The sequence below is a fragment of the Anopheles coustani genome, chromosome 2 (assembly GCF_943734705.1).
Source record: "Anopheles coustani chromosome 2, idAnoCousDA_361_x.2, whole genome shotgun sequence".
NCBI lineage: Eukaryota > Metazoa > Arthropoda > Insecta > Diptera > Culicidae > Anopheles > Anopheles coustani.
The window spans coordinates 72993768-73006744 of NC_071289.1; the positions used below are offsets into that span (position 1 = coordinate 72993768).

Below are 12977 nucleotides of genomic sequence, written 5' to 3' on the forward strand. Positions count from 1 at the left end.
ACAAGTGGTTGAATGTTATTAATTAAATCGGAAGCACGTTCCTGTCGCTAAGCTAAACCGGAAATCTTCCGGCGAGTGGAAAAAAACCATAAGAATAATTGATAGTGTAAGAAATGGACTTTACCGAAGCCATGGACTAGTTACTACTTACGAGTATACTTAGAACTTCATATAAAACGGGGGCCTGGCCAACAAAACTCGCGTAACAGCGTAAAGGAAACCTTTTCCCATGGCACTAGGGGTATTGAGCAAATGGATTGAGAATGTTCCGGCGGAGTGTACGCGGATGACTGATAAGGCCCCGGGGCGACTAACGTTCAGGCGAACCCCTGCAGAGTTCAGCGCCATATCGGCAACTTTGTGTGCACTTTTTCAACCGCTATCACCACGCACGCCTCCACCAAAGTTGAGAGGGGGGGGGGGGGGGGGGGGATGTTCACAAGTTCAATGTCACTGTCAAGGATGATTTTCCTCCCGCTTTGGTGCCACGCGCCATTTTTTTTTTTTCTTCCGGAGTGGTTAACTAATGTTTCATTTCCGTGTGTGTTTGCTCGCTTTCTTTCAGTGTCGGACAGCTATCACTACCTGCATTCGATGAACTCGGCCAACGGATACCCGTCGGCAGCGGCCGCTGCAGCCGCCGCCGCCGCGAACCACTTCGTCTCGGGAGGCGCGACGGGACCGAACGGACCTTCCGGCGGAAACGGTTCCGGCGGCGGAGCGCTCGGTCGTGGGACGGGCGGTGGTGGCTCCGGTTCCGGAGGGCAGCTAGGGGCGAACGGTGCGGGCGGTGGACCGATGGGAGGCGGTCAGCACGGCCATCTGGTGGGGTCTCATCATGCGGCCGCAGCTGCAGCGGCCGCCGCCGCCGCCGCCGCCCACGGACACCATGGACACCTGGGGCAGCAGAGCCTCGGGCATCATGCGGCCGCCGCCGCCGGCGCGATCATGGCGAACGGGCTGGTGAACGGGCTCGGACACCACGGCCAGCACGGACCGCACAGCGTGTCCTCCAGCTGCCCGGACGACCTCTCCTACATGCTCGAGCTGGGCTACCCGCCGCGCAAGCTGAAGAAGCCGAAGAAGCCGAAGCTGGAGATGGGCGTGAAGCGGAAGTCGCGCGAGGGCTCCACCACCTACCTGTGGGAGTTCCTGCTGAAGCTGCTGCAGGACCGCGAGTACTGCCCGCGCTTCATCAAGTGGACCAACCGGGACAAGGGCGTGTTCAAGCTGGTCGACTCGAAGGCGGTGTCGAAGCTGTGGGGCATGCACAAGAACAAACCGGACATGAACTACGAGACGATGGGGCGCGCCCTGCGCTACTACTACCAGCGCGGCATCCTGGCGAAGGTGGACGGCCAGCGGCTGGTGTACCAGTTCGTCGACGTGCCGAAGGACATCGTCGAGATCGACTGCACCGGGGCCTGAAGTCCGAGGCGGCGCCGTCATCACCAGCAGCGTGACGCGGTGCCACTGGCCGGCTTCCCGACCGACCCCCGCCACCTACCCACACCCACACATCAACGCTAGTCCGGTTTCTTCCACTCAACTACTTCCACCATCACCATCCTGCGCCACGGGAGGGGGGGGCAGGAACGCGGAAGGCTTGGGGGAAGGCTTCCCCGGGCCGACCCGTACTGTGGTGCTGTGTTCGGGGCGAAGTCCTGCCTAGTTGTCCGCTTGTACAATTGGATCGTTTTACCACTTTGATATTTATTGAGTCCTCTTAAAGTGTTTTATTTTTTTTTTTTGGTTTCCTGTTTTTACTACCACTTTTACAACATTTTATTTTATCAATCCCCTTTTTACCTGTCCCGTTGTGGACACGTTAAGATTGTATATTTTTTTTAAACTTTATTTTACTAAAGAGTTTGCTTTTCGTTTTCCTGTTCCGGGTTTTCCCCGCCGTTAACTCTTGCGTCGAGTAGTGGTACTTTCTTCGATTAGAATTATGCTTTACATTCTCGGTCCGTACGTAGACTGTACAACAACCGCTGGTGATTAATTTATTTCGTTAAGATTGCGAACAAAACACACATAGTTGGATCGAAAATCGGCCACACAGGGCAAGAGAAAGAAGAGCACACGGAAAAAGGGAAACGGGGATAATGAAAAAGTCGTGCGGTCACCTCACGAAAGACAATAACGATTGGCGAAACAAGGCAAGGAGTTATGGAAATGTGTTTCCGTTCTCGTTTGAAAACGATCAATTCCCGATCGGACGTTACGTTGCGTTACATGGTTAGTGTTATGTTCTCAATCGCCCCACAACCGAAACGTTAATCCGGAACTAGAGTAGGATTCTACATGATAACAAAAACACAACACTACAAAAAAACCCGCTTAGGAAAATAGTAGTACCGTATGCTGAGAGTACAAAACAGTCACACATACAAATACAATATACACACACCCCCCCATGAGAGGGTAGTAAATGTTAGGGGGTTTGTTAAACGAGGTTGTATGTTACGTGCGAAAAACCCATCATCCACTTTGGTTAAACACCGAGAGTTAAATTGATTGTTGCATAAGGAAATCCCCGAAACCGGGAAGAAATGATAGGTTTGCTTTTCCGTTTTATCTTCTGTTGGAGTTGATTAAATTTTCCGTTCGTAGCAGCACCTGCTTACTTTTGCAGAAACATATGATTGAATTACCTTTGCCCATTTGTGTGACCGATTAAGTGTAAGCCGAGTGCGTGCGTGTGTTTGTGCGTGTGGCTTGCAAGCTCGGAAATGTTTCTCACTGTAATTTTGCTGTAAGATAGTTGTTTTTTAAGGCACAACCCCATGCTACGAACTCTACTTAGCAGCCACTCGCCCCGTTTCGACGGTGCAGTGTTTATATGAATATAAATATAAATATTAATATTATTTTTTGTTTTTAAATCCTAGCTTTAACGTGATAGGCCGAACACGAACACAATGTGGCGTGGTGTAAATTTTTTTAAAAACTCATATCCTTAAGGACCATCGTGTTCGTAGTTTTTGTTTCTTGTTCTTCTTCTTTTACAACGCCCCACTCTCGTGACAAAAGACGACACGCGAAACTGTTCGAACAGCGTTGGCATCGCGATGTGGTAGGACCAACTGTATAAATGTATAATGTTTTTTAAGACAAATATGTGTTATTTTATGTTTTTAGCTCGTACCACTTCCCCAGCTCCAACCATGCTCCCCCCGTACGTTTAGCGGTTAATGTTAACTTTATCTCTTTCGTCGCGGTACGGACGCGAAACTAATGCTAATTTTACCCGCGAAAAACCCCCGATCAAGTTCATGCGTAAGTGATCGTAGCCTTAGGACGATTGTGTTACTTTAGTTTTAAACCCTTCGCTGTACATAGGAGTTACTTTATCTTTATTTGTATCTTGTCCGTCGCTCCATCCGCAGTCGCGTTTGTTTGTTATTCCAATCGCAATAAAGAAACGATCCGCCAGCCAGGAGAGTGCACTCTTTAACCGTTCAGTGTCGTTCAAGTCTTCGGGATCAGTGTGTCCACTCAACCGCAACGTAGCCGGCAGAGTCGTCATACAGTATTCGACGGATGTTCACTGCCTTTCCGCCCCCCACCCAACGACCCACCCCGATCCACGTGTAACCACGCGTGATTGTTTTTAACTGTAATTTTCCATCATCCCTCGGAAGACACTTTCTTCAGGGATGCAGCAATTGCGGCAATAAGCAATAAGTCCATGCACACACATTAGACACGGTCCGTAAAATAAAACACAAAATGGCAAAAGACCGGAAAGGAAAAAGAAAGCATAAGAGAGATATTAGGCGCGAGAGACTTGGAGCTTATGCTGATAGTATGGCTGATGGGACTCTTCTGTTCGCTTTATTTTTGTGTGTGTTTACTTTCCAATCGGATTTATCGTTTTTATATTGATGTTTTGATTTTCTTCTCCTTGTGTTTCTAGAATCATGATCTCATTAATTTATTCGTCTGCTTTCTTTGCCTTCAACCGAGTATTTGTCGTGTTAAGGACTCGTTCTGTTCCCGAAACGAAAGGATTAATACATTCTACCGTTCTTTTCTTTTTCACTCAGAAACCACCCAGGACCGTAAATTAAACCTCTTAACTAGCGTTTGGCGACATTTTTTTCAGTTTACAGCACCAATTGCCGTACTAGATATACCCGATAGAACATAACATACATACCTGAAGTTCAGTTAGATTTATGATAGCACACACACGCAAAAACAACAACAGACTTTCCTACGAAAGCAACAAACCGATCATACTTTACAAAACATAGCTATAGTTCCGCACAAGGCAAATATGTTCCATCCAATAACTGGGAAATAATCATTCGTTTGTCTCTTCACAAAAAAGATACAATGGGATCACCGTTGGAACGACCCACAGAAACAGATTGCAATATTGAAGATGAATGTATGTGCTCTTTTTAATTATTACAAACATGCTGAAACGGACAAAAGTGGGTGCAGTGCAAAAACGGAAAACATTAAATGGGCTGCAATAGTGTTAATGGGAATAGAAAAAAAAGCAAAATAACAATAACTAAACCAAGAGCTACGGATAACATATTTAAACTACCAGCAATACCGACAAAACACAACCGAAACGATAGTACGAAAACAAAACAAAAAAAAACAGATAAAGATATAAAACTATACAAATCCAGAGATCATGCCGGCAGAAGCAAGCCAACCGTTGCGATCGTGATCGTTGAGGCGCGCGTTAGCAATCTGTTTAAAAGTTAGTCTATATCACCGGATGCTATTTTTTAATTGTTACAAAGTTTAATATTTGAGAGTTATGAAGTAATTAATTTGTAGCTAAAACAAACAGACGCAACGAGATGGACGTTATACATACATGTAGAAAAAAGGTGTGTTTTTAAGTGCGAACATGAGGGATGAATTTTGGAGAAAAGAAAAAGAGAGATAGTGAAAGAGAGAATGCGCGAGGAGAATACGTAAAAGAGAGCTAGTGAACGTTGAAAATCTGTGCATATTTTTTAGTAAATAGCACGATGGAGCGTGGTGTAAAATTGTACTACTTTTAAGATTGCGCGTTTAAGCAGAAATGTGGAGAATAAACCGTTACATAAATTATAGTTTTATTTTTATTTTCCTTTACCAACTCCCTACTTGTGTTATCATTTCGTTTTTGTGCTTTTTGCGTTTCGCTCGATTGACGTCAGTTTACTTTGATTTCCATATCGTTTGTTATGGTTTGGTTTGGTTTTTTTTATTTTTATTTTTATTTCTAGGACTTCGAGTGTACGCTGGAAGGAACGGCCGACAAGCATGTGGCGGAGTAGGTAGTTTAAAATATTAACAGGAGGTGAAGTCCCCACGGGAAGCTTTGAAATGAACTAAAAAGTAGGAAAAAAAACTGTCCCCCAACGGAAGCGAACGGGGTTCCCTTTAAAAACAAAAGCTGATTGTATTTAATCTCACTGTACGCACTGACTTCTGGGCAACGGGATGAGACGAAACGCTGGAGGCTAGTAACTGGCTAGCTAATGGTTTCGTGCATAAAAAGAGGAAAATATCGCTACACTATGTTCGGTGTGAGTTAATCCAATGGAAAAGACTGAATTAGTGAAATCAAATTACAAAACAATACTCGAAAATTCTTCTAGCATTTTGCACAATTCAAACTTACTTTGAAGACAACAAACTAACAAAACCAAAACGGAGTAACATGTTAGTACTAGCCCAACGAGCCTTTGTTGGATGCTTGAAAGCAGTTCTAGAAAAATCAGGAATTGTTTCAAAAGAAACTTTGTTGTGAATGAGAAATACCATTTCGGTTTTGAGGAATGAAAAGTCTGAGAGAAAACCCATAGTCAAATGAAACCAACCGAATGAGTCAAGTGATGTTTTGAACAAAAAAGGAGCTACGCTAATCCAGAGACATTGTTGTCATCGGCAGGATATGAATTTCGATTGGCTGTGTACTTCAGAAAAAAGAAACAAAAAAATGGAAATTTTCTTCTAGGTAAACGTTTAAAAAACAAACCGCTCGCCTGGAGGGCTATCAACACGGTAAAACAAGATATTTCAAACTTAATTGGCTAACTGGATGTGATAAAATTTAACGAATTCTGAATATCGTAACAACTGTGAGCGGAGTGCATAACAACGTATCGAAAACCAAAAAAAACTCGTCAAGCAAGGGAGCAAAAAGGACTTACGAAGGAAAGGCAAGTTGCAACCGATGGACTTAACTACAATAGCGGTGCCCGAACCGCCGATGACAACAAATGTTAGACACAGGAACAAACAAACGGTTTCCGAGACGCATAAGAGATACGACGCGTGAAAATGTGAGCCATATTAGAAAGCAACATAATGTAAAACTTAATTGCGGTATTTTGAATGCTGCGCAAAATTTCTTTTTGAATCCATTTCTACTCACATACGTCACGTAATTATAACATCTCCTAGTCGGTAAGCAAAACTTCTTACACTATCAAACCGCGTGGGCTGCAGGTTTTCCCCCCGATCTTGGTGTGGTCCAATGTTTAATGAAGAAAATGAAGAATTTAAGACGATCGTCCTCGATGTTTGACATTGAATATCAAGTGGAACCTCTCACTTCAACTTCCTAGAACTGTAAGTAAGTAAGTAAGCTAGAAAGTAAGTATGAAAGTAATTAAGTTAAACAACAGCAAGAGTGAAAATCTATTATCATAAACCATTGTAAATACATCAACAATAAACCTTCGGCATATTGGGGTGATGGGGGAACCGCTACAGGGTTCGAAAGTTCTGCAATATTAGTTAAATTTAGTAAAATTTTTCGGCATACAATTGTAGTCGGTGGTGAAGAAAGGCTTAGGACTTAATAATTATGCTTAAAATCATCAAGAGTGAACATGAGCATGAATAAACCAGATCGGTTCAGCTAGGTAAAAGGGACCGATAATTGAAGGCAATGAAACAGTGCATACAAATTTGACCCTATTTTAAATCAGTACGTATCAAATGTTATTTTATAGAGAATTTTATTTAACGAAAATTTTAAGAAATGTACTGATGAAGGAAACAAAAGGAAGCAAACAATTTAAAAACTTATCGTTCGAACGGTAGAGAAAGAGATTAGTGCAATTCTTTTTATCTTTACTATAGCATAAAGTTTAGTCAAATTTTCAAAGCTAGCAAAACTGTAGCCCACTCAAACGACAAAGTACGGCAAGTTGAATGTTCAAAACCACAATAACCTCATAGTAAGCAACACAGAACAAACATAACAGCAACAGAAAGTACACACAATGAGACGGATGCATATGAAACCTAACAAGACAAGCTGGTAATGTACAATGTAAATCGCGAAGAAACAAAACAAAAAGGAAAATAAACGTTACAAACTCTCTACGTGTACACCAAAGAAACGTAAAATACAAATTATTAAAATAGTAATTCAACAAGCAAAATAGTATATCCACAGTGTGTCACGTGTGCATCGTGATAGGACATAAACTTACCGAATGATACAAAGTGTGCAAATACCTCAGACAAAGGAACTGTATCCAACATAAGTTTACTCAAAACGAAAGCATATTCGATAGGGTGAAGTTGATCGTTTCCATTTATTAATGGTTATGCTTTGAATAATTATATCGTTGTGTCCCCTTGCAAATGCTGTTGTAAAGTCGACAAAAAAAAAACACAACCAACGAAATCCACTGCTGGAAAAAGTAAAAATCTTTGCAAAATTTCATAGAACTAGCATATTAGAAACAAGGAAAGCTGGCTAACACACAAATCGTTCGTTATAATTGTAGAACAATTATAAAAAGCAGTGTAACACTTTGCCTCCCACAAACACACAAGACATATTATTGGGCGTGTGACCCGAGAAATCAAAAATAATATTACGTAAAACGATTCAGGTTTCATGTTTATGTAAGGAGATAGAGAGATAGAGAGAGAGTGTGTGTGTGTGTTAGGAAAGTAAGTGTTGAAGCTTGTCTTCTATCCGTTCTAGGGCTAGGGCTAAAATATAGTCCGACTGACTGAAAACCGACTGACTGATCGATCCGATCGGAGAACCTCCAGCGTACGACTGAACGTAAATGCGATGGCTTTGCTCGAGAGACTGTAAAGGTGAATACGGATAAACGGAGAAGTGTGTTGATGATGATGATGATGATGACGAAGGTTTGGAAAGAACCGATTCTGTTCTGTTCAGTTTAGTAAGAAGAATATCAAGTTATTTCGGCATTTTCCCAGGTAGATGCAGCCAGTACATATACTCTCTACATCTTCCTGCTCGTTGTTGGTTTCAAAGTAGAGTGTAAGCATTGGAAGATTGGCCTGTAAGAAAGGAGCGGGTGTCTCTAACATGAATCTGATCGTAAATTTAAGATCTTACCACGAATAACGTTGCATGAAGTGCGCGATGGCTTTCCGATGAATTTGATAGTAAGCCATGTTGGGCACGAATAGTTTAACCGGTGTCCTGTTCTAGCAAACGGTATTCCATGACCGTGTTTACTTTCAAAAAAAGAATAATTAGGGTACCAAATTTTATACGCTCACTACTAATTAAAAAAAAATATCACTATTCACCATACAGCGTCTGTTCCTTTTATACATGCATACGATGCAGGATCGGATGGTCTTTTACGTAGGACACATTAACATTCAAAATGAAAATTTATTTGAAAATCGAACTGAAATTCTTGTAGCATGTGTAACATTACTCACCGTAGCCACAATAGAAAGTTACAAGAAACCCAAAACTAAAAACCCTTCCTCACCCAAAACTAACCGTTAAGGCCAAAAATGTACATCTTTGTAATGAAATACCTCAGAATGACAAGTTTCAAACAGACAACTACTAACCTCAGCCAATGCGCGAGTTGAACGTCGGTTCCACTGGCTATTGCTCGACCCATTGGTCCGTAGATGTAATCCGTCGTTAGAGCTCGTAAGAACACTCGGCATGTAGTATACATGGAATTTACCAGAAAAAATGTACCAGCCCTCTGGTCCGTTTGGTTACTTCGATTGACTACCACGAAGGACATGGGGGATGATTTTGCCATCATGCTACCACGCAGAGTAAGACATACTAAGGCGTTTTATACACACTTAGAATAAATGCAACTCGAGCTGTAGATTTTCTATGCCGTCAATAACCGTAAACCTAATGTAAGCCGTGTAAGATAAGCTAGGAAAACAAAACCCGGTAGGGCTCAAGTCTACGGTGAGTTCGAACCGACACGGTTGCAATAAATGCTGTAAATTGAAACATACACTAGTCGACACATTGGATAAATATGATTTCGGCAAGAAAATACAATTTTCCAGCATCTTAGAACCGACGAGTAAGTTTCAGCGAGGGAGAAATTAAAAGAGAGAGAGAGAAAGAAGAAGAGACCAGAGTGACAAGAGTAGCACAGTAGTAGCGTAACAAATTTTGCCCTTTTCTTCTACCGGCATTTGCTAATATGAGTGTAGTTAAAATTTAACATAATTGCAAATTGATAAATCTTTAAACCATTGGGGATACTTAAAATTAACACTGCCCGGAAGAGAAACACTGTAAGCTACGAGTAAGCATCCAGCGGCCCAACGCCCATGTAGACTAGATATCTATTGCTCGTAGATGATAACACACAGAAACACGCAGATATATGATAAACCAGCAGTGGAACCTAGGAACATCTCAAACGCCCAAACATGTGGGCAGATTAAATTGATTGCGAATGCACACCGCCGTTAAAGAACGCAAAAGACTAACTGATATGAGCTCGGAATACAGGGCAGCAGTGAATCGAAACGACAGAAGTGATCGAAACGATAGAAGCACACACCCAGCGAAGGGACATGTGGGAAACAAAGTTTCATTAAAATGTCTCATGAATGTTACACTACGAATAAAATAGGCACATTTCGTAACTAACTACTTAACTAACTATATCCAACCAACAGAAGTTATGATACCCAGAAAAGACTTGCAGCAAGGTAACATCTTTGAGTAAGAAGCTGCTGCTAGCCGACCGCGCTGAGCTTCGCGAGCAAAAACCTTCCTCACAAGTTATATCGGCCATATTTGTATAGCAAAGATCAAAATACGATTTTGAGCAATTATTTCATCGTCACACCGGAAAAGGTCCTTCACTCAGCTGCGACCAGTCGAGCAGCATGAATAGATACTACATCGGCAGCATGGCTGCTTGCATCGTCTTGATACAATCAGACAGTAACATAGCACTAGCATAAACTTTTCATTCGAATGTTTGATAAGGTACCGGAAACTGGTGTCGGAGCGAGTTTAAAACAGCAAGCCTAAACAGAACGAGACATTTACTAGGGAAAATACAGACAGAGAGAAGGAACGTGAAGGAACTGATTAAAATCGTCATATAACCGATCCTCCCCGAAACCTGGTCAGGCTCTGGGGTTCGCTTGACGGAATGCAGCAAGTGGCAAAAATTACACTGTCAGACAAGCCAACACACATCCACTGCAATAGCTAGACTACCGTGAAGGTGAAAAAGGTAACTTTAAAACGAGTCCCCTGTAACGACTAATAGCAAAATGAAACAGTAGATAATGATTATTTTCAACACTAGCAAAATATCTTCCTAGCCGAATTGAGCCGGCGGCAAAACAGCCAACGGAAACTTTAGTGAAATTATATTAATCAAGACAACCCACCCGTACGGCATTGTGGAACTGTGAGATTTGAGGAAAGCCCAACGACGATCGCGTGGCAGTTGCCCAACTCGCAGGCACAATGCTTTGCAAACTGGAAAAGGAAATGAATGAAAATGCATGGATCAGGATAGTATGTGGAGAAACGATTCGAATGTCTTTTGAGGATGATGATCCGCGACAAGACGGATGCATTACGAACGAGCAGTCCTTCACCGACGGTGATCTATCGATGCTCTAATACATTAAAGGATACGTCGAAAATGTTACCGCTCTTGCGTAAAAAAAAACAATTGTATTAACCGTTTCGGCCACATAAAATTCAGCAAACTAGTATGAACTTATCAAGACAAAACCAACCAAACACGCATGCAAAAACGGTGTATAAATAAAGACAACTGAATAAATAAATCTGGATTGGCGTTTTGCTTTTGGGAAAGAAAACTTTGCACAACTAAACGGCACATTTTCCTCAACCGGTTTATTTTGAATAACACTGGCTGCGTACAAGTGGCAGCTTATTTGCACCGGGCTGCTTGGAAAAACAAAAACACTCAACTCTGGTGAACTGTCAAACATTCTTTGACAGTCGTCGCATTAAATTTGTTCATCTTTAGAAAACATAACTTCGTGTTCGAGAAAAACAGTCCACTTTTCGTTTCTCATTTGCAGCGAAAACGAATGCAAAGTGTAAATAAAGTGCCCGGTTAGTGCTATTGATCAAACGTACGTGTTTCTACGCCATTTATCGGCAGCTAACTTGTAGTTTCCCGTCGGGTACGGATGTTTCTGTTGTACGTGGTAAAGCCTCACCCCCCTGTGCGATGTTGGTTGGGTGGTGAAAAATGGTGCATCGCAGACTAATTTGTGCCTTTCTTTCCGAGATGCCACTATTTTGTGAAACATTACATTTGCTTGTGCTCAGAAGCTAAGCCTTCTCGCAAGTAATCTTTGCGTAGGAGTTAGATCTAAAAATGTGCAACGTGAGTGTTCCAATAATCCGATGGCACAGGGCTTCTTAGAAAACGCACTTTGCAAGAAAGATCCCAACATAAGCCCTATGCGGACTGTCTTTCTTGGAATGTTTTTTTTTTATATATTCAATTCATGCACTCACGTTTCTGTCATGTGTAGATGGAAAATTAGGCTTAAAACTGCACAAAAGATTCGGATTGTTTTAAATCACTTCTTTTTCCATACGTTTATGTTAATCATACAAATCAATAGTATGATTTTGAACCCGCTTTCTACATATCTACGATTGTTTTTTTTTAAATTGGAATCAATACTATTTGATGCTTACCAAATGACGATAGATAATATCATCGAAAACAGAAACTTGAAGAATTTCAAAAGTATCATCGACGAAACTAACTCATAAAGTATTGCAGCAGGACTATTTGCAAACTTTTGTGGGTGTATTGTTTTGACTCCTATCGATTGCATGTCCTGTGGTGCACGCAAGCTTATCAGTTCGCTCTGTACATTCGTGCTATGCAGTCGAATCAAAGAAAAATTTCTCGCGAAATAGAAAAACGTTTCTATCTTGGGCTCCACGACTCGTCACACCCCGTGCGTGCTTATCATGATGGCACTTTGAAAGGACCCTCCCAGCGCGTTTGTCCATGCCACAGGCAATTGATTGAGCTGTTTTCTTTCATCCACTCATCACTTGGTCCCTGCAAGGACCCGTTCGCTCTCGTTGTATTTGTGTCAAAATACTGCTGGTGAAACAAGACGGGTGGAACGGGTAGGATGAGCTTCTTCCATCGTAAGGACGACGGGGTTGTGGGAGGCCAAATTGGCGCCGCGTAGTTGGCGACGAATTGGTCCTAGTTAAATTGTTCATGGGAAAATCAATACTTCCTACCATGGCGGCATACATATTTCCCCGATGCAATGGGATTTGATTTGTGAAGAGATATAGAACAGCTCGATTCTCTCTCCTTCGCGGACTGCAGCAGGACATCTCGGGGATTGCTCGGAGCAAAAGTTCGACGGAAAAGTGGGAGCAAAAGAGGACCGTGTAAAAGTACAGGTGAAAGATATGGCTTACCTTGGCATGGATTGCGTTATTTGTTATCTTGCCAACAAGTCGAGAATTGGCCTAATTCTAAGGAGGGCTATAAGAGCTGACCTACGGACTAAGTGTGTATTTCCGCTGGATTCTGTTTGACGTTGTTGAGTTGTGGAGGCAGTTGGTTGATGTTCTAAAATCAAAACTGTAACAATTTTTTTTATCGAAGCAGCCCCATTTCCCAATTACGGGCTTGTTTCGTTAGCACTCGAGTGCACTCTTTTTATTTACACAGAACAGGGGCTGTACAATG

The 12977-nt window shown here is 42.2% G+C and overlaps 1 protein-coding gene across 1 annotated transcript in view; it reads left to right on the forward strand.

The window, feature by feature from the left end:
• Nucleotides 1–1428, forward strand: part of LOC131264978 (ecdysone-induced protein 74EF) — a 52597-nt gene extending 51169 nt beyond the window's left edge. Inside the window, exon 4 of the mRNA XM_058267239.1 lies at nt 566–1428. Within this exon, the coding sequence (XP_058123222.1) occupies nt 566–1428 (863 nt within the window). The remainder of the gene's footprint in view (nt 1–565) is intronic.
• Nucleotides 1429–12977: the final 11549 nt, after the last annotated feature.